Source organism: Malania oleifera, chromosome 9 (genome assembly GCF_029873635.1).
Source record: "Malania oleifera isolate guangnan ecotype guangnan chromosome 9, ASM2987363v1, whole genome shotgun sequence".
Taxonomy (NCBI): domain Eukaryota; kingdom Viridiplantae; phylum Streptophyta; class Magnoliopsida; order Santalales; family Ximeniaceae; genus Malania; species Malania oleifera.
The window spans coordinates 12338636-12361930 of NC_080425.1; the positions used below are offsets into that span (position 1 = coordinate 12338636).

The 23295-nt window shown below is 35.8% G+C and overlaps 2 protein-coding genes across 19 annotated transcripts in view; one reads left to right on the top strand and one right to left on the bottom strand.

Annotated features, from left to right (window-relative positions):
• LOC131164282 (pentatricopeptide repeat-containing protein At1g63400-like) overlaps nt 1–9134 on the top strand; it is a 32177-nt gene extending 23043 nt beyond the window's left edge. For 5 of the 18 annotated variants that reach the window (XM_058121345.1, XM_058121347.1, XM_058121346.1 and 2 more), the window contains 2 exons: nt 7549–7848; nt 8816–9134. The gene's annotated coding sequence lies outside the window, so the exon portion shown is untranslated. Of the gene's footprint in view, nt 1–3938; nt 4288–4578; nt 7849–7923; nt 8441–8815 lie in introns of those variants that run through there. The other 13 variants (XM_058121350.1, XM_058121358.1, XM_058121353.1 and 10 more) reach the window with 6 other exon arrangements.
• Nucleotides 9135–10085: 951 nt separating this feature from the next.
• The window catches only part of LOC131164285 (uncharacterized), a 28604-nt gene continuing 15394 nt past the window's right edge, over nt 10086–23295 (bottom strand). Inside the window, exons 4-7 of the mRNA XM_058121368.1 lie at nt 21764–21884; nt 10875–10994; nt 10715–10785; nt 10086–10640 (exon numbers count right to left, since the gene is read on the bottom strand). Coding sequence (XP_057977351.1) covers nt 10394–10640; nt 10715–10785; nt 10875–10994; nt 21764–21884 — 559 coding nt within the window. The 3' untranslated portion in view covers nt 10086–10393. The remainder of the gene's footprint in view (nt 10641–10714; nt 10786–10874; nt 10995–21763; nt 21885–23295) is intronic.

The window sequence follows — 23295 nt, forward strand, 5'->3', positions numbered from 1 at the left end:
AGATGATTCGAGAAGATCTAATAAATTTCTGATGTGAACGTCACGTTTATAGCTCTTGTCCCTAAGGAGGAGTGTTCAAAGAGGGTGAGATACTTCCAACCAATAAGCCTAGTAACTAGCCTATAAAAGTTTATCACCAAGGTGAAGGTATTATCTAAGAGGCTGGAATGGCTTTTTCTCCTTTATTTGATTTCAGGTGGGGGATGGAGGCTACGTTTATTTTTGGCATGATGTGTGGAGTTTATGAGGCTCTTAGTGTCTCATTTCTAGCCATTTACAACATAACTTTTGATAAAGATGCTTGCACTAGTCAGCACCTTCAAGCATAAATTCAGGGGTTTTCTGGAATATCCCATTTCATAGAAATGTGGAAGATTGAGAACTTCACCAGCTCACTGATTTCTACAGCCATCTTTACAAGGTCCAGCCTCAAAACACTCTTGACCTACCTGTTTGATCCTTGGACAAGGGGGTCTTCACTGTCAGATCCTTCTACAGGAAACTTTTTATGCGAGATTCACACAACATTCACTCCCTTTGGTTTCAATTATGGAAGACAGCTGCCCCTAATAAGGTTGCCTTTTTTACCTGGAAAGGAGCTCATGGTAAGATCTTGACCCTAGACAACTTGCAGAGAAGGGGGTTCTCCATTGCCAACAGATGCACCTTTGCATGGCTGAGGCTGAATCAGTGCATATCCTTCTCCATTGCCCCTGGACTAGAAGTCTTTGGAATGTGGCTTTGACTCTTATCGAACGACGATAGGTTACCGCTCGATCTGTTGGAGGGGAGCTCTGGGCTTGGAGAGAGATTTGGGCAACAAAAGAAAAAGAGGAAGGGTTTTTCTCTCATTCCTCTCACAGTTTTCTGGTGTGTATGGAAAGAGAGGAACAAAAGAGTTTTCAAAAATTCAATCTTGACGCTTTAGTTCAACAAAGAACAGTGGTTTACTGCGGTTACTAGTTGGCATAATGGACTTGTAGCAAATGAGTTTAATGTAATTTTTTATTTTTGTAACGCTCTTATCGGGTGGTTGATTTCTTGTACTTCAGTTTGGTATCCCCTTGATGCCCTTTTAATATATATTTTTTATACTAATTAAAAAAAAAATCTGAGAGGCTTCGAGAGGTGTTAGCGAGAACAAGTACTCTAGAAAAATACCTTTATTAAGGATAGATTCTAGATGCTACACTGGTGGCTAGTGCACGTGATGGAGAATGTGAGGAGAAGGAGAGGGAGGGGTGTTTTGCTCAGATTAGATTTTGGAAAGGCCTATGACAAGGTTAGTTGGAGTTTCTTGGATCATGTGTTGGCTGTGAAGGGTTTCTGTGGGGTGAGTTAAAGGGTGCCTTTCCATTATGACAATGACAGATATTGTGAATGGCCAACTGATGGAGTGGTTTTGACCCTCATGGGGCTTGAGTCAAGGGGATGATTAACCATGCCTAGGGTCTTAGTGTCATCTGGGGTCTCAAGGTAAGTAGAGAGGAGATCATAGTGTCCCATCTCCAATTTGCTGATGATATCCTTTTTTTCTAGAGAATAGTACTCTGAATTTTGCAAGACTCTTACCTTACTGAAAATATATGACACTGCATTTGGGAGCATGTTTTAAATCTTGGATTTGAGTTTGGATGCATTTGAAAAAATTTCAATACAATTTTGTATTACATCTTATCCAAATCCAATACAAAACCAAATCCAAGGTCTCTCTAAATATAGGGTGAGAATATTATTTTTTTTTTAGATAATAAAAGAAGGTATAGTAAATTGAGAAAGAGAAGTTACAACCTTAAGGAACAAGAGGTCCACAGAAAAGATAAAAAGCAGAAACAAAAAATAATAATAATAATAATTAAAAATTAAAAATTAAAAAAATAACCAATTAGTACTCCTAACCAAGAAAACCCCTTTTCAATCCCGTTCCATCATAATTCACCTAGCACTTTAAATTTTCTGGCTCCCTCTAACCCCCTTCACTTTGTACTTACCCCATCAAATTGCACTTCAATTCCACTAGCATCACACATTTTAAAATCCAGTTTATCCATTATATCTTGGGCTTCTAAGCTCTTTCTAGAAATCACCTCCATTGGTGTAGGTAAAATTCCATCATTCTACTATTGTTTATTATCCAACCCATTGTTCTAAAATATAATAACCCCCTCCAATCCTCCTTATGAGGCAGGATGTACATATGATAGGTCCCCGAGAACATCACAGGAATCAGAAACATATCCATATTGTTCCCAAATCTCATCAAACAGAAAACCACCATCACAGTCAAACTCACTGATGTCATCACTATTGTTATCTGGAAAAACTCCCCATTTCTTAGCCTCCTTTTCTTTTGCTAACTCAATCACTTTCTATATCCTTCATCTTAGCATATGCATGTTTCACAATGCTCAACTCTCCTTCAGAATCTCACCTTATAATATTTGGCCTTATCTCACTGGAATGCTCTTTCTTTGCTTCATATAATTTTCTCATTCCCACGCCATTGTAGCAGCCTTCGGACAAGCATACAGCTTCGTATTTAGCTTCATTGTTGGTCACTTTGACCAAAGACAATAAGAGAAAACAAGAGTAGAAGGATGTAGGAAAATAAGTAGGAATCTAAAAGAGAGTGAGTCAAAATGAAGACAGAACTCAATTAGGGCTTACTTCTTCAATCTGCCACTCATGGTTACACGTCAAAACTTTGTATAGGCTTTCTTCTAATGCTAAAGAAGAAACAATCTCTATCAATTACTATTAAATCCTAATTAATGAATCATAATATCAAATACCTAAATGTTAGACCAGTAAATAATTGTAGAACCTTTTAATCATAAAAACCCTAGATAATCATGAAAACCCTATATGTTTATGCCTATGATAGACATGAAGATCGCGATGAGTGTAATCCCTCATTGATTCTTCCATGGTGAGAAAAAACTTGCCACTGGCGAGGAGAGATGGATGTAGTGCTTCAACAGATTCAGATCCAGCAGATGCAACCCATCCTCAGCAACCCGTGTGGAGTTGGCAGTGGTGCAATTAATCCACAAGGTATCATCTATACCCTCCTTGTGTAGGTGCAACAGGCTCATATTCTAGATTGCTCTCAAGTCTCAATACAACATAAGAGGGCAGAGGAGACGGAAGCACTGGCACTAGAACTAATGGAGGAACCGCTCCAGAAGGCGTGATATCTGCATGCACAAAAGGAGTCTTAAAGGTGCCTCAATAAGGGGTTAAGTTCGAAATAGTGAAAAGAGGACTAATGCTCATGTTAAATTGTAATTTATGCACAGAAGCATTAGGGCCCAAACAACAAAGAATGCGAAAGGACCAAAAACATGGGCATGTAACTTGCTTAAAAAATGCTTTTGGGTAACATTTAGGACAGAGACATACCACCATAGCATTCGGTGACACTAATATGTTGGGCAAAATAGTCGGTGCTGCAGATGGGCAGGCATCAGATGGTAAGGGGATAAAAGTCAACAGAGTGGCGAGGGGAATAACAATGGACAATTTCACTCATCAAGATTTTCATGTCTAGCATAAGTGTAGACATAAGGGCCGTAACGATTATCTAGGGTCTTTATGGTTATCTAGAGTTTTTATGATTTAAATATTTTACAATTGTATGTTTGTCTAATTTTTAGAGTTTTGATATTATGTTTCATTTTTAGGATTTGATACTAATTCCTATAGATTGTTTTCTTATTTATTATTAGGGTAAAGCCTATATAAAGGTTTGATGTGTAACCATGAGTGGCCGATTGGAATATTGAACATCAAGTCCCAATTGAGTTTTGTCATCATATTTACTCTCTCTTTCAATATCTTATTTATTTTCCTGCATCTTTTCTTTTGCCAATTGGTCCTGCATCACTCGATATTGTGTCATAAGAAAATGGGCTGCTTTTTTTTTTTTTTTTTTTCAGTTTTTATTGGGCTTGCAAATAAGGAAGTGGACCTGAGTAGTTTAAAGAAACAGGAGGACCCAAACAAGAGGGCTGGGTCGTTTAGGAAACAGAGTGAGTAGGACTAATAACACGTGGGTGTGCTGGGAGGACTGATTTGGAAGACCATTTGCAGCAGTAAGCACATGAGGCGTGCTGATCTTTCTCACTAGATTCCAACAACGATGTTCTGTGGTTCTGTAGATCGGTGGATGCCTGGATGGGGCTTCCAATGAAGCTGGATACTAACTGATGAAAACAGGAAGATCAAGGCTCAAGAATGGCAGTGACAGAAGATTTAAATGGCACATGTATGGGTGCTGACTGTGAGGTTATTACAGTACTAGATATTTAGATTTTTCAGCAATTTCTGGTTTTAATGGAACTGATTAGGGGTGTACAAAAATTACCGAAAAACCGAAAACCGGACCGAAACCAAACCGAAACACATTTTGGTTCGGTTTTTCGGTTTGCGGTTTCGGTTTCGGTTTGAAATATAAAAATATTTCGGTTTCGGTTTCGGTTTCGGTTTTGGACCAAAACCGAACCGAAAAAACTGAAAACCGAATTAATAAATAATAATTGTATAATTTTATATAATTCTTATCATTGTGGTTTGTAGATGCTGCTTGTTGGATCGCCAGTTGCCGGAGAGAAACCACCTCCGAATCCACCATGGCTACCATAGTCGGAACAGTTAAAGTGTGGTCTCTTCGTCTTCATCTTCAAGTGCTTATGCTATCGTCAATCTCCATCTTCCTCTTCACCAAAGTCGGAATCGTCAATCTCCATCTTCGATCTGGAATGGACTCTAACCAGTCCCGAAGCTGTTTGCATCCTCGGATCTGGGTAATCAGCATTCAACACTAGATTTTTCTTTCCAAGCTTGACGCCATTTGGGCCTTCAAATCTGCCGCCGACATGTTCGACGACTCCAAATCCATGAACTCCGGCGAGATAGCCTTGCCGAACAATCTAGCTTGCAGCCTTTCCCAGTGGGCGGCGACCTTCTCATGCAAAAAACTAGAGAGAAGACCACAAGATGCTAGCCGTCCCTGCGTCCCACATCGGTTGGAAATGGGAAGAAAACAAGTATCCCATCTTATATATTTTATTTGGATCCTACTTTCACCCCGTCTCATGTTTTCGGCTTTGCAAATAAAGCCTTGGCCCAATTGTTATATAATGGGCTGTGGCCTGTTCATGCAGCCCAACTTGGGCCCGCTCAAGTAATGTTATTGCTATTTGGATAGTTCAAAATTCGGTAAAACCGAAAATAACCTAACCGAACCGAACCATAAAGTTCACGGTTTGGTTTGTTTATAAACCGACGGTATACAGTTTGGTTTCGGTTCAATCATTTTGAAAACCGAGGAGTTCGGTTCGGTTGGCGGTTTTGGAAAAAACCGAACCGAACCAAACCGTGTACACCCCTAGAACTGATGATGTCTTCAATTAAGGAGTTGAAGTGAGGAAATGAATTATGGGCAGTGGTGGTAGTTCAGAATTAAGGAAAATTTAAATAATAATAATAATAATAATAATAAAACCTTTGTGTCATTTATTGCGGCAAAAGAAGGAATTTTAATGGAAGAAGTAGCAATTGTTGTTCTGTGGCAACTTGATTTTCAACTGGTGATGCTTCATTCACCTTAAAATATGAACGAGAAGCATGAAGCTAATAACCAAGAGAGAAATTGTTTGTGAAGGATAGTGGCATTGGAAGGGAGAGAACTTGGATTGAAGGATGCTCTGATACCATATGATGCAAAACAGTAACGAGGAATTACTGCCAAGAGAGAAATTCAAATAGAAATAGAGAGGTGAGGGGAAGAAGAAGAAGAAAAAGGGGGAGGGGGTGGAACTCACGTTAACTTCTTCAAATTCACAAAAACTAATTCTTACATGCCTTTCACACCTTATTTACAAGAAATTCTAAATTATAAGAATGTTACAAATAAACCCCAAAACATAGAAGAAATTAAACCCTTGAAAGACATCCATTACAAAACCCACCCCCAAAGGCCTACAATTTATCTAAATACATTTGGCTTTAGGACCAAACAATCCCTTGATGCTATTCTTTGACATTTTTCTCCAAATCGGGTTAGAGTATGCATCCAATTAACTGCTTCCCTTCCTTCATCACAAATCCTTTCAGAAGAAGGAACAAGGAGGTCTGTTAAGAGAGGGGGGGTGGGGGAAGTACTGTGATTCAGTTTCATCTGGGTCCAAGGAATATATTTCTCACATTGCAAGTCTCTTATAGTTGGTTTGGAAGGTCTGGAAGCAATTGCCATTTTTGAGGATGGAAAACTTAATCCTGCCAATGATCAGGTTGAAGAGCCTGGCCAGTCCTAATTGAGATGGTATTTTACCCACTCCTGTCTCTACAAAAATGAAGGCTAGTGAAGAGAGTAGCCAATCTGAGATTTTCCGTAAATTATGATGGAAAGGGGTTGAAGAGAGATTTTTTGGTTTATTTTCTTTAGTTTTTCACTCTTCTAATTTCTTTTCCATTTTTTTGTTTTTGAAGACTTCTCATCCTCTTTAACTTGTATCTTCTTTCTTAATACTTTTCATTTGCTCTCTGTGTATGCCCTTACTGCTGAAACTTCTGACATTGTAAATTGTTGGTAAGTCAATTCCTAGAGAAGTGATTATTGATGTATGTCTGTGTGCGCCACCAAACTTTTAACATTGTATATTGTCAGTAACAAGTACGTAATTTTTCCCCAGTCAATTCCCAGTGAAGTGATTATTGATGAAACTGGTTTTCTTACTAGCAACATTGATGCATGACTCTTTTCAATTGAACTTTTGATGACCAAAAAATTTAGGCTACATTTGGTTCATGGGATGTTTAATCTTAGGAATACAATTGTCGTTGGATAGAGATTTGATAGCTTACAAGAGAAAAGGTGTAATCATTATAAAGCAAGTGACAATGTAAAATTTTTTGTCAAACCATAACATGGAATAGACAGGATTACTATTCCCAAATTTCACTATGGAAGTGTGTAATTCTATCCTATGTTAGATGGAATAACACCAAACTTATGGCTTGTTTGGTTAGTGGAATAGCTATTCCTTGGAATACAATGGAATAAGTTAACATTTTGGAATGTAGGTAATAGCTATTCCTTGTATGTTCTTAATTATTTCATTTCACCTGTAATAAGAAAGTAATATACATTCCCAATAATATGGGAAAAATTATTCCTTATCTATTCCTTGTAATGGATTCATAAAAAGTTTCACACTATTATTTACCTTACGGTACCAACACAATTTTTTGTGTAACTAATTGTAAAAACCTATTATAACTAATTTATTCCTAGGAATAGACATTCTAGGAACCAAATGTAGGGCTAGTGAATTTTTTGTAAGTTATTATATCCCTATACGTATATTCCATTTTGTGAACCATTATGCTTTCTTTTATCTGATTACATTCTTTGCTTTTCACCATGTATGCATGCAATGTTATGAAATTACTGTCACTGTGACCAGTCAGTGAAACAATTACCAGAAAATTAGTTCTTGCATATTGTTTCTTAGTAGAGCTACTGTTTTCTATTTCCAATTCCAGGTATAAAGTTTGTCAAGTTGTGCTAGCATTTCTTTTGTTGAATGCATGAATTATTATAAGATGCTTGTGAAGGGCCTAATAGTGAGCAAAGCTCAATGCCCAGATGCAGAATTGGTGCCCTGGCAGTATGGTACCTACTGATCTTTTTAAACACTTGTTTGGTGGTGATGAATTTGAACGTATAAAGGATGAAGACCAGCCTGGACAGTGCTCACCACTCTTCTTTGGCCTCTGTTAGTCTTGTAGGATGATGCAGAAATAGCATCCATGATGCCAGAATTGAAGCTACGCATTTTGCAGGTAAAATTTTTAAGCCCGGTCATGCTCTTGCAGTTTATCTATTTATGGGTTATTTATTGAAAAATGTATTTTCAGCTATGTGTTGGAGTTCAAAGGGGAATGAAGTGAAGGAGAGAAGAAGGGGAAATAATGGTTGGATGGTTGCCCTCCCTTTGTTTGGGAGTTTGGAAGGGAAGAAATGGGAATGAGGCACAAAATTATAGTACAGCCATTTGAAGCCATAAATATTCAGTCCTGGGTCCTGATTTGGATCTGAAAAACCTTATGTAAAATCTGATGATGCATTTTAAATCCTTCCCAGATTTACATTTGAAGCCATACATACAGTCCTGGGTCCTGATCTATTAACTATGAGTATGTATGTCCCTGGGGTTGTGCCCAAGCAGCTCCATTGCTCACATCATGGAATTATAATCAAACTTCACTGAAAACTAGGAAACTACACACACTTGTAGCAGTGCACTAGTTCTTATTCTTAAACATTTATTTAATTGAAGGGAAGAAATGTCATTAGTTATATTTGCTGTCTGAATATAATTTACATGATTTTCTGCATTGGAACTCATGATCCTACCTACCAACATCTTTTCTCATTTTCAAAGTCCAATTTACTGCTTTTGCGCCTTCATTTCATCTACAGTTCTCTGTTTATTGAATTCCTTTTTGCAGGTGTCTTGTGTTTGCTCTCATTTCAATTTTTTTTTTTTTTCTGTGCCCCATCTCTCATGTGGTGGTTAGGAATTAGGATCATCCAACCATTGCAGTTTTGAGACTAACCGGTGGCTTGATCTACCTGTCATTTGACTCATGCAGAGTTTCTGTTAGATTAACCTTTCAGATATTCTTCATTACATCCTTTCATGTTGTCTTCAACCATTCTTCTGAATTCCACCTGTAGCTAGCTAGAAGTATTCCGGTTTTGTTTTGAGAGTAATTTCCTATTTTCCTCAAACTTACATTTTTGCAGACAGGAACACCAGAATTTCTCTACATGAGGATGAACAAAAGCATAGTGAGCATGAAAGAGTTAATTAATTCTTACCAGTGTCAAGGAAATACTTCCAATGCAAAACATTGTCCATCTTGTAAGACAGCTATAACTCAAACGAGCAAAAGTTGTCTTGTAAATGTAGGCAATACTGGTGCTACCTATTTAACCAGACTGTAAATGAATATGGTCGTTTCAGCTTTGACTCATTCCTTGAGGCTAATATTTTATGCCCAGCTTCTGTTTGTATGAATGCCTTCCAATCATTTTGTTGTGAATGTAGTTTGTATTCATTAAATGGAGGGAAGGATGTCACCACAAGAAACGTTTGTAAACTGGGAGGAACGGATGAATGGCAATTATGTCGCCACTTGAGCTGAACTTTTTCACCATTTAAAAGCTTCTGTTGTGTCCATATGCAGCAATCTTATTACCACTCCACAGGCTTAAAACCTGCATTTTGGGTAGAATTGATTCCAAATTTTCATCTAAACATAATAAAACCATGGTTGAATTCAAAGGATGTCAGATTATTTTCACTTGAAGTTGATGTGGCAGATTTTAAAGGATCTTTTTTTCATTTACCAAACGATTTATCTGAACTTTGCCATGAAAAAATAAGTACCTTATGCTAAGCTAAGTACATTCAAATTTCTGGTTCTATACTAGTCTCTCAAGATGAAACTGTCATTGGTAGCAGCGGCCCCAGCCAAAAAAGAAAACAAAGAATAATCACTGGCGCAGGGAAAATCAAAACAAAAGATTGCAAGTCATTTTATTTAAGAAAAAAATATAGGTCATGTGCATTACTCAAGCTGAGCAAATAAAGAGAACCCTGCATAGCAAGACTTATTTTTTCATCTAAAAGGAGCGTGTAAATTTTCTTGATGCTCATCTCGCCTTCATAAATTCACTGCAAAATTTCAAAAAATAATCATAGTAATTAGGTTCTGTTTCACTTATAACTTTATAATAAATTGGTCCATCGAGAAACATCTTTTTGCAAGAAATCTGATGATCTTACCAAGGAATGTGCGTAAGCAATTGGGACCTGCTTGTTAAATGGATTGACTTCTAAAAATACAGGGACCATCAACAAGGATTTGATTTTGCACAAAGCCCAATCCTTATTTATCTAGAGGGGACTTTGGCCAATTATGTCCTCTTAGAAGTTAGAATGGTGCAAGGGCTTGTCTAGAGTGAAATACTATATACAATATACATACGTGTATATATATAAGAGAGGGAGGGAATAAATGTATATTTTCTAGCAGAACTGCATGGAAACAAAGTGAAAAGGACAAAACGTTATCATGATACCACAGCTTTCATTGGCTTGCCTAGTATTTGAAAGTGTTGAGCTTATCACAAAGGCTAGTTCTACAAAATAGAATGGGCTAGGTATCCATTTTTCATTGCTATTCCTATCCAAGACCAGCCCGCCCAGTTATCCACCCAAATGTCCACCCAAATGTCCAAGCAGTCGGTTGTATTCATCTTCGTTGGGGTCAACAGTTACTACAAAATTGATGGCCATTATCTTCCAGTACAAGCCTATTAATCATGTACATTGTCTTCATCTTCCTCAGGCTTGACAAAGAACTCAATGTAAGCTATTCGACTAGGATGCTGATAGCCAACAGAATCAATGTGTGGATGTGGAATGGATGGTCTAGCAACCGAAACTAGGTGTTGAACTTTCAACATTCCATTCCTCCCAATTGTCAGTTTGCTTCCTCTGTTATCTCTAATGACGCTGTTGGGCATGTTTGAAGTTGTTGCTCGAAGGAACTTGTACTTGTACCTGCTCAAACCATGGCAAGAACCTGAGTAAAAGCCTTCATTAGAACTAATTAGTCCCAAGGTCTCACAAAGCACCTGTAAGAGACTCTCTGATCACAGTGGAATGCAACAAGAAGGTCTGTATTCACATAATAATTCAAGTCTATCTGCAAGAATACAAGGAATTTAAACCCCAAGATAAGGATCAAATCCTGGCAATAAATCATATTGCTCATGCACAGAACTCAAATCATACCTGTAAGTCACCATGGCCTTCACCCTTACAGGTGACAGAAGGAGGAACTGGTTGCAGTATTACCTGGATGCTCGATCCAGGCCATTCAAGATCATCAATTGCTTCCTTCAATGCTGCAGACTGCGGTATGAATACCATGAAATGAAACAATTAATTTGGCCATAAAACGGTATAAAGTGAAGTACATTAGATAAGAAGGCAGTACAAACATATTTTTATCATCTAGGGAAAAAAATCATTTGCAGAAGTAACATGTCCCTTTTATGGGTGGAAAGTTTGTTATGAAAACAAAATGAAAATAAATAACGACAAGAAAAAGTTTTGAGATTTATTTTTAAAAGCTATCATTAAAAACCGTCTCTAAAATTATGGCACGGTATGGAAGCATAGAGTGCTAAGGTATTAGCACCAAAGTAGGAATCCTGTCCTATATCAATTCTGGGGTTTCCACAAACAGAGAAAATATGGAACTAACATCTATTATTCAAAATGTTGGAAGAAGCCAATGGCCTTACAAGGTTATTTATAACCCCAAACCTAAAATATTTAGCACCATTCTAGAAAATTTGTAAAATCTTTAGAAAATCAACTTAAGTTGTGAAGGACAAAATAAGATCACCCGTAAAATATCTCAAAATTCTGAATATACCTCTATAGGAATCAAGAAATCAATCTAAAATGTCAAGTTGCCAAAAATAACAAAAAAAAAACTGCCCAGATGCTGTCAAAGCATCCAAATTTGAGGCTGGAAATGGACCCTGGACTTGTATATGCGAAAATGATCACATGAAGGGCTTGCATGAGGCTTTCCACGCATGTTGTGATTTGTGAGTCTCGTAACTCCTCCCAAATCAAAAGTTATGGTCATTTGGAGCTCTGCCTAAAATACTACTACTTTCAATAATGCTTCTCGTGATCCTTCTGATCTGCATCAGGTTATACATTTTCCTTTCCAAAATATTACAAAGTCCCTTGTATTTTTTCATTCCCAAATTTCCTTTTAAGAGTTCATTGGTTCAATGAGTAGGAGAGGAATTGCTGCAAATCCAACTTGAAAGAATTTTAGAAAACAAAAATATTGATAACAGTACTACCAGTATATGCAGAATTGTTTCTACCCCATAATAGCTTTCATAATTCAACATCCCCTCCCATTGCTGCAGTTGCTACAGACATCAACTCTTCCCACCATGTACACCATTATTCCCTCTCCCATTGACCTTTTTCACCGATGTGACACTGTCCAAAATCACTGCAGCCACCAGTGGCTACCCCCATCAATTAGTCAATGTTTCCACCACTTTTTCTCACAACATTTCATAATGATAATAGCTGTAAACATTCTCAACATGAAACATCACCACACTCTTAAATCATTTTTAGTGAGATCATAACTGAAAATTGATGCAATATGAGTTTCGAGGCTTGAAATGGAAATGTTTGGCATTTTTAGAATTTTTAGGCAATCTTGTAGTTTATTATTTTTAGGATTCTTCCTATTTTATAGTAGGATTTTATAAGCTAACAGACTATTAGATTATCTAGGGTTTTATGATTTAAAGACTATATTTAGAGCATTGTTTGGTCTGCAAAATGGAACTCAATAGGATAGGAATGGAATGAAAAATTGAATAGGGAGCATGACGAAATCAAGTGATAAATTCCATTCTATTCCTCCTGATTCCATTTAATTCCTACCTACCAAATTTGCAGTTATGTGTTGTTTTAATTTTTTAGGGATTTGATATGATGTTTCATTAATTAGGATTTGACAATAATTCCTGGAGAAATACTTATTTAGTATTGGTAGAAAGCTTATATAAACACTAGATGTTTAATCATAAGGGGCAGATTGGAATATTGAGTATTTTAGCCCTATTGAGTTTTGCCTAATTTTTGTTTCCACTCTTAATTTCCTGCTTATTTTCATACTGTTTTCTCTATTTTCCTGCATCCTTCACTTGTGCCAATCAGTCTGGTACCAGCACCTCATCTTGATCTCCCATACAGCTTCACCTTAGCCACCGGTCAGCCACCAGCCAGCAGCCACCCTCTACCTTCCTCAATCCCAGCCCTGCTCGCATCATTCTCCTCAGCCATCAATGCATTTCTTATGATCACTGCCCCAGCACCAGCAACATGAAAACAAAATCAAGGAGCAGTTAAAAAGAAAAACAGAAAGAGAAACTTTGCTGCTGGCTACTGTCAGAACTGAGCAGAGGTAGCAGCAGTCAAGAAAAGGAAAAAACTGATGCTGCTGTGCTGCATCACCACCATCTTATTCCTCAATTAAGAAATCCAACAAGCAGATCTTCCATGCTGAATCCTGAATTCATCCAGCAGAATCTCCTTTCCCTTCAATCATAAGCCTCAACCAGAGCACCAGGATCTTGAAGCTTCACCAGTTTGCAAGCTGCCTGCTGCACATCTCCAACATCACAGATTCATAGCTCTTCCATCTTCCATCTCTGTAGTAGAACTTGAGAAATTCCCAAATCCCTAACTCACAACCTCAAATTCAAGCATCAATGCTGTCACCAACACCCTACCATCACTCTTGCATCCCAACTGTCATCATCCATACCTAGTCCTTGCCAACGACCATTGGGATAAAGGACCAATTTAAGTCAATTCAACGAGATAATCTTGAATTGAAATATGGAAAAATATCCTTGTCCTTGTCAAACGGAGAAATCTAGGTCTACAATAGTTCAAGAAGAAAATCAAAGACATTAGCAGTCAACTGACAGAAGTAATGGGTCATTTAGATACAAGGACAAAAGAGGTTTCATCACGACTGAGTGAACTACTCTGACAGTTACCGAACTAAGCAATCAACCCCATATTGTTAAAACTCGCATGGTTGACCGAAAAGAGTTTTATTGTTGAAGAAAAGGGGAGGTCTGTGAAGGTGCTTGGTGAGCCTGTGCAACCAATTGTATAAGCAACAAGATCCGAGGCCCGAGGGCATAATGGAGATTCCAAAATTAACTAATAAGCCCAAAGAATCAACAGGGAAACTTGGGGAGGGGGAAATTGCAGAAGTTGAGCCATCCATGGGCAGTAAGTTCTTTGAGTTTGAGGCTGGAAAAAATAACTGGGATTGTGTATGTGGAAATTTTTTTTTTCCAACAAGTTTGTTTTCAATGCTTCCACCCACTTGCATTTATATTTATTTGTGAAACATGTGGATTATTTCATTCCAACGTACTTTTGTTTGTTTGGTCAGTTCTTCATCCTCTGAGTATTTTGAGTTTGGGGAGAATGATGTGATTTGAACTTCAAGGCCTGATGTGGAAACGTTTAGCATTTTTGGGACTTTTAGGCAGTTCTGTAGTTTATTATTTTTAGGATTTTCCCCCATTTTATAGTGTGGTTCTATAAGCTAATAAACAAGTAGATTATCTAGGGTCCTTATCAATATCTAGGGGTTTTATGATTTAAAGACCTTGCATTTACGTGTTTTTATTTTTATTTTTTAGGGATTTGATATTATATTTCATAATTAGGATTTGAAAATGCATAAAATTACCACTTTGACCAAGATTATCGAATTGATCTATGTCAAACATGCATATGAGTATTAACTAAAATAAGTGTTATTGTTAATTATATCATGTTTGCATTCTTACAAGAAGTCAATATCAACAGTGCGTGCCAAGATTGGCCATAGAGACACGTGATGGGGTTTCCACCAATCACAGTCTTGGGATGTTCTAGAAAGTTTTGGCTTGGTAGGCTCGAGTCAAGGTTCGTCAAGTGGGTTCCTAACCCTTAGCATTTTATTAAGTTGCTCAAGCATCTACAGGTCAATGAAGCGTGTTTCTTTTCTTTCTTCTCATTCAAACCATGTGCCATTAATAATATATCTTTTTTCATTAATTGAAATGTGATGTCTCAATCTATTATTAGAAGATGACACTTCGCAGCATTTTGTCTCTCCTCTATAAATATCCCTTGATTATTCTTTGTAGGGACCTTTTTCGGATATTAGAACCATAGAGCTCCCCCCCCCCCCCCCACCCGGGGTCTCTCTCACACACACACCCTCCACTTTGGGTTCCCATTAGTTTAGGGAATCCCTACAGCCATCAGAATATCTTCACCTACCACAATCCACGCTTGAGCTTCTTGAGAATTGCCTGGCTCTCCTCTCTAGGCCCTTTCTAGAACATCCACTAGTTGTGCACAACAAAGCTCTCCTCCCTTCTCAAGAACCCCCTCCATAGGATTTGATGTTAATTCCTACATATTGTTTACTTATTTAGTATTGGGAGAAACTATATAAAGGCTTGATGTACAAACCATGAGGGATCATGGCTCGAAATCGTGGTTGCGGGTAACGTCGCGTAACGGTCGCGGGATGAGGGAGACGCAGGTGTTACATAACAGGAAGCGGGCGTAACAGTCGTGAATTTACCATGCCAAAATCAAAAAATAAGCATGAAATTCATTAATACATGATTTTTAATGAATTTTAAAGGCCTTCATTCAACCTACAAATGTTTTTTAATAGGCATTATGATTTTTATATTAATTTTAGTGCTCTGTTTACAAAAAAAAACATATTTTTTTTATAGTTTACTTTAGTTTAATGAGTAAAAAAATGTAGAAATGTAATTAAAATGAAGAATCAATTAATTAAAGACATGGAGTTACTAAAAATGAGTCAATAGACTCAATACTCAATATACACAATACACATATGAATTTGAAAAGTGATTGGAATCAAATATCAATAAATAGTTGAAAATACATTAATACAATATTACAAATTTATAACATAACACATGCCACCACCAAAAAGAATGACGAGGAGGATCTTCATAATTTGCATCTGTATCTCAAGATTGGGATTGGAAATTATCTCCCCATCCTTGTGGAAATACATAGCTGAATAAACCCAAGTTTGCGTCATTTCATTGCTCATCAAAATGTACTGGTGGTGAAAATCCAAATGATATAGGAGGTGCATAATTTCCTCCTTGACCATATCTTGAATAATGTCCATAGGTTGGGGCTAGGGCTGACTTTGGGTAGTGTGTAGAAGAGGACTCACTATGAGATGATGGAATAAAATGGTACATAATTAATTAATTAGTTAATTACATAACAATATTACATAAATGATGGATTAAATTTAAACTTCAAGTTACTAACTATTAAAAATTTTAGTTGCTTTATACATATATAATACAATAATTTATATTAAAATTTACAATTTAACAAAATAAATATGGAATTGTAAATCTTACAATTTAATTATTTAAATGGTAATATACTTGAACTTGAGTCACTTAAGAGTTGAGACTTGACTAATTGTGTACAAATTAGAATTTAGTATAAATTGTAGATCTAATATTAAATTATTAATTGTCAAGGTTCTAACTCTCTAAGAGTTTAAGTAACTCTATAAATTTTATATTTTAAAAACTTTATACTAATTTTTTATTTTAATTAATAAATTCTACTTATATAATCATTACTAATTTACAATTGTTAATTTATATTCTAATTAAATAATAAATAAACTAAATTTATATACTAATTATATTTATAAACTGAAATAGTGAAATTATAAAACAAACTGAAATTTACAATTTATATACTAATTAAATAAACTGAAATTTATAATTTATATAAAGTATAAATTGAAATTATAAAACAAACTAAATTTATAACTAAAATTTACAATTTATATACTAATTAAATAAACTGAAATTTACAGTTTTTATACTTATTAAACAAACTAAAATTTACAATTTATATAAAGTATATATTGAACTTAAAACAAAATTATTAAGGAAGAAGGCTAGAAGCAACTTACTGTCTTAGTGTCTTACTCTTACCCACACGACACACCCGACTCCCACGGAAGCTGCGACCTGCAAGCCTGCTGCCTGCAAGAGAGACGATCGGACGAAGGACTGAGGGAGACAAAGGACTGAGGAGGCTGCGACCTGCGAGCCTGCTGCCTGCGAGAGAGACGATCGGATGAAGGACTGAGGGAGATGGAGGCCCGAGGGAGACGATCAGACAAATGACAAAGGAGAAGGATTGAGGGAGACGAAGATGATTTTGGGGATTTTAGGGATTTCAAAGCTTCAGATCAGTAGATCGAAGCTGTACAAAGGAAGGAGACCAAGACTCGAAGAGTAATTCGAGTGAAGAGGGAACTCAGACAACAAATCTAAGGGTTCGAAGGCTCAAGCTGCTCTTCGGTTCTTCAGAGGCTTCAAATGACGCGATCAAACGAAGGAGAGACGCACAATTGGAGCAGATTCGAGGAGATAAGGTACGCTGGAAGGAGGCTGTCAGCCGTAACGTGCCGTAACGGACGTTACGTGCCGTAATGTAAGTGTAACAGCCGTTACCCACGTAAATTTCCTGCCCGCCGCTAATGCAGCCTATAACGGTCCGTTACGTAACGGCTGTTATTTAATACCATGTGAGGGATAGATTGGAATATTGAGCATTCATCCCCATTGAGCTTTTGTCTTCATTTATATTTTCTTTTTTAATTTCTTGTTTAGTTTCATATTGTTTTCTCTATTTTTCTGCATCCCTCTCATGCCAATCAGTCCTGCATCAACTCTACTGCTGCTGGCAACACAAACTACCACCAGCTTTGATAGGACTACAACCATCACCAATGCTTGCAAGCTTCACCTTCATTTTAACACTATGGGTGGCAAAACGGGTTCACGGGCCGGGTCCGGGTAGGTTGGAAACGGTTCGAGTTGTAAACAAGTCGAAGTTAAACGGGTCACGGGTTACCCATTTAAAAAAATAATTATTTTAAAATTTAAAAGAAAAAAAATTAAATTATCTCTCATCAAGTCTCTCTCGGTTGGAGGAGGAATCAAAATCATATTTTTAAATCTTGGGGTTTAAAACATTAAATCAAAATCAATCTAAAGGAGACCTGAAGAAGAAGAAGAAGAAGAACTGCGACTAGAGTGGCAATGGTGAGGAGCTCTTCCTACCGAAGCCATTTAGAAGGAGAAGAAGAAGAAGAAGAAGAACTCGCTGGATCTCCGCTCCAGGGTTCAAAATTCTCCCCAGAACTCCGATCCATCCACCATGCTCTGTTCTCCTTTTGTTGTTTAAAGTCGTCTCTGTTCTCTTCAACCATTCAACTCGTAATCCCTACCTTTCTTCTACCTCGCGATTTGATTTCATGCCAGATCTAGCTTGCTTCCTACCTCTTCCGACGATGGAGATGGCGATGGTGACCGGCAAGTGGCGCAGCTCTTCCTACCGGAGCCTCCTATTAAGCACTTGTCGGCACACTTGAAGTAAGCTTTTTTCATGGTCGTCACTTATGGAAGGAGAGATTGAGGGGAGTCTAGAGCCTAGAGGAAGCAGGCGTGGTGAGGATTAGGAATCAGGAATAGGATTTAGTCATTTAGGGTTTTAACTTCAACAGTAGCCAAGTAAACGGGTCACCCGAACCCGGGTTGACCCATTTATAAATGGGCAGGTCACGGGTTGACCCGTTTATAAACGTGTTGATTTTCATAGATCCGAACCCATTTTAACCGAGCAGCTCACGGGTGATCTGTTGGGTCTGGACCCGTTTTGCCAAGCCTATTTAACACTAACAGCATTTCAACCAACATACACTAGCTTTGACAAGCCTTGACACTACCTCCACAAGGTCAAGTGATTATGGTGTTGGTACTTGGCAGTGGCGGCAAAATATGGTATTTGTCACTGCCAATTCAGTTTGCCTAAACCAACCAACAGGTTGATTTTCATAGATCTGGACCGTTTTAACCGGGCGGGTCACAAATGACCCATCAGGTCTGGACCCATTTTTCCAAGCCTATTTAACACTAACAGCATTTCAACCAACATACATTAGCTTTGACAAGCCTCGACACTACCTCCACAAGGTCAAGTGATTATGGTGTTGGTACTTGGCAGCAAAATATGGTATTGTCACTGCCAATTCAGTTTGCCTAAACCAACCAACAGGTTGATTTTCATAGATCCGGACCGTTTTAACAGGGCGGGTCACAGATGACCCGTCAGGTCTGGACCCATTTTTCCAAGCCTATTTAACACTAACAGCATTTCAACCAACATACATTAGCTTTGACAAGCCTCCACACTACCTCCACAAGGTCAAGTGATTATGGTGTTGGTACTTGGCGGCAAAATATGGTATTGTCACTGCCAATTCAGTTTGCCTAAACCAACCCATCATCTCCATAACCGCCACTAAAGCCACAACTACTTTCAAAATCCCCAACTGCCACCAGCTTGCCAAAACAGCTTGAATGTCGATGAACTTCCAACTCCAATGACCTTAAGTAAAATAAAATAAAAATGAAAATAAACTCCAAAGACAACCCTGAATAAAGGATTTTTAATCCTGCATATTTATAACATAACATTTTCACTAGTTTCAATTTATCGACGGCATAACAATTTCACTAGTTTCACTTTCAATTTTATCAAAAATAAGCCCCCATTATATCTCAGTTACATCTCAAGCACTCAAATTTCTACAGAAACATCTTTATTCAGCACACACGCACACACACACATCTACACCCACATATACATACATATGTACATCTTTAAAGCAGGCTTCTGCAACTAAGCTCCTGTTTTGGAGCACTTAAAAAATAAGTACTTATAGCACTTATCATTTAAAATAAGTACTTTTATATTTTTTTTAAAAAAATGAAGCCTGTGTTTGGCTTGTGCTACAACAAACACATATTGCAAAAGGTGTTTTTCCAAAACTACTTTTTTGAAACCTATTTAAGTGAATTTTGAGAAGCAATCTAAGATTGTTTTTTGGGCCCTTATAAGTGGCACTGTTCATAGGCGGGATCGATTTTGCAAATATAAGAAAATTTATTGACTATTTTATAATTCAAAAAAAAAACACATTAGAAGATAATCATATACTACCCTGTTATGTATTATAAAATATTAATTATTAATGAAACTTAATTCAATTTTGGAATAAAGAAGAAGACCCATCTATTAATTTATATTAATATTAAAAATAGAATACTAATTTAATTTAATCAATAATATTATTTTCACATAAATTAATATGATAATCATATGTTAAAAATATAAATTAAGAACAAGATTATTGTCAGTCAAAAAAAATATTATATTATTTTTACTTAACAAAAACATTTAAATATTAATTAAAAATAACAGCTAACATAATTATTAATTAAATTTTTAATTAAAAATTAATCATATATTATTTTATTATGCTTTATAACCTCTTAATTATTAATGAAATATAATTAAATTATAGAATCAATAAAAAAAACCATCTATAAATTTTGTTAATAATTAACATTAAATAAACTAAATTTTTAATTTAGTTATTAATGCTATTTTTAACATAAGTTAATGTGAAAATCATATGTTATAAATATACATTGGTAACAAGATCATTGTTAATTGATAAATAATATTATATTATTTTAGTTAATAGAAAACATCTAAATTTTAATTTGAAAACTAATAATTATCATTTAAATTTCTAATTAAAGAAATATTAATATTCAAAATATATTTAAAAATAACTATTTATTTTATTTTACTATGTATTATGACATATTAGTTATTATAAATCAATTCTAGATTGAATAAAAATTATTTATTAATTTAAATTAACATTAAATGAATTAAAATTTTGAATTTAATTAGTAATATTATTTTTATCATAATTTAATATGATAGTATTATGTTATAAATATACATAAATAACAAGATTATTCTAAATTACAAATAATAATTTTATATTATTTTTTAATAGAAAATATTTAAATTTTAATTATAAATAATTAAAATAATTATTAATGAAATTATTAATTAAAAATATTAATTTTTTAAATTTAAAATATATTTAAAAATAAACATACGGTACTCTATAATAAAAGTACCCAAATACCACTTATTTTAAACACAACCAAACACCATTTATAACCTGCAGTACCTTTCCAGTTCAGCATTTATTAAATTCAGCACTTTTGTAGAAGTGGTTCCAAACGATCCCTAAAGTAGGAATTCTCACAACTATAGCAGTAGCAAAGAAGCAAATGAGGAGGACTCAGCAAAATCAAGTCAAATGTATTACTCTGAATTAGTTCTGAAAATTATTGATGGTATGCAATAAATTTATATCCAAAATCATAATGTGATATGTTTGATGTATGCATGCAGCATCAAGCCCAATCAATTAGACCAAATCTACCACAAGTGATCAACTGATTGGGATTGTTTTCAAAAGCCCTTTTTCCCTACATTCTGTTCTATCAAAGACATGTTTAAACCTTAAAGTACTATAATAGATTTGGGCAGTGATACTGTTAGAACACCACTTTACCAAATAACTTAAGCTGTTAGGTTGTAGGCCAGCAATGTTACATTGCTGGCCTTAACACTTTCCCTGCACATGTGCAACCTGATTGCACATGGAGAGATAAATAAACAATGAAAAAATAAACACTCTTAACGAGAACACGATAATTTTTTTTTAACAAACTTCTATTAAACGTGGGCAACAAGATTGAAACCTAAGAACTCCCAGAAACCATGGCTCTCATACACCATGTTAGAATACCACTTTACATAAAAGCTTAAGTTAGGTTGTTGGCCAACAATGTATATCAAGCCTTACATTCTAATATCTGTGAATATCAAAACAATTATTTAAAATACTATTAAGAGTGAGTCTTGGTCAAAGACCAGTGAAACCAGTTCAGAATCTTAGAACCACAAGAAAAGGCAAAATAAGCAAGGTATTGTTGTCCGTCCATTCTATCAGTTCCTGGTAACAGTTTTCTTTCCATCAAGTAACCTGGATATTACAATATAAGCAACGTTTAAAATAAACAAGAGGATACCTTGACTGTAAAGCTGAGTGAGGTGCTCCCTGCAGGTTCAAAGTTGTAGTCCCAGGAAATTGTCTCCGGGATTCTTGTCCTGATCTCTGCATAAATGCAAGCATCCAATGAATCAACAGACCTGATAAAACAGTAGAACGGGAAAAGGGACATTATAACAGGATTCAATTTTGGATGTCTAACATAAACGTTTAGTGCAAGGCACCCTATGGCACAAAGGGCACCAGGCACAAGGTGCAAGTTGCAGGTAAACAACCAAGGAAGATGAGAACATACATTTGCTAAAGATGTGCATAAAATGCTAATATATTAAATAGTTAGTTTATAGACTCTCAACCCCTTGGATGATTTTGATGGATGACAAAAACTTCACCAAATTTTGATTTGTGAAAATTAAGCTTACTGCAATGATTTCTTCTAACTATAATTACCATTTAAGAAATTAATGTATGCTTGAAATGATGGATAATAAAAACTTCACCAAATTTTGATTTGTGAAAATTAAGCTTACTGCAATGATTTCTTCTAACTATAATTACCATTTAAGAAATTAATGTATGCATGAAATGATGGAATATTTGAATTACTTTTGTGAGTTTAAGAATATTATTCTAGCAGCTTGGAATAATAATTGTAATTTTTGTAAGCTTTCCATGCAATTCATGTGCATTTTACAACACTTGTCGTGCCTACATCACACCCATCAACACCAGGCTCAGGTGGCCCATTTTGGTTGCCAAATCAAGTAGAGGCAACCAAATCACTGGTTCTCTAACTTAACTTGTTTTAGAAACGGAGTTGTCATTTCATTTTAGTTTTGAAAAGGCAAAATAATAGAAAACCTTTTGAAAATAGATTAGATCTGAGAGTACCACTGTGAATAAGGAAGGTAATCCTTTAAGTTTTCATTAAATGAAATTTAAAGACCTAGCACCCTATAACACCCATTCCAAGAATGGTTACATACTAACCTTTTGTGTGTGCCTGTCTCCATTTTGAAAACAAATTTTCAAACAAAAAATCCATTAAAATAAGGAAACAAATTGCAGCAATGGCCGGTTGACCATCTGCTACAACGCTTCCTTTGTTTCCTTTTTACAGAGAATGTTTCAGACCTTAAACCTCTTTTGAAAAAGCTTTCATAGAGAACTCTACTTCAAAACAAACACACATTCATGCACAAAAGCAAGAAAAGTAATAAAAAGAAAAATGAAGGGAAAAGAAGAGAATTTTATGTTTTTGATTGTTATGGTTGAGTCTACATGTGTAAATTACATATCCTCTAAAGAGAAATCAAGTCATCTGTAGTTCTTCAAAACATTTTCAAATTTGATTTTAGAAAACATTTTGATAAATCTTTTGAAATCTTTGAAGTCACTTAAAATCCCTTTAAAACACTTGAAATTTTTATTAAAAAATCTTTGTTTTTGTCTTAAAACTCTAACATTCCAATGAATTCTATGCAAAAATAGAAATTTGAAATCAAGTTTAGGTTTGAAAATGCAACATTCTTCCACCCTCAAGCCACTTAA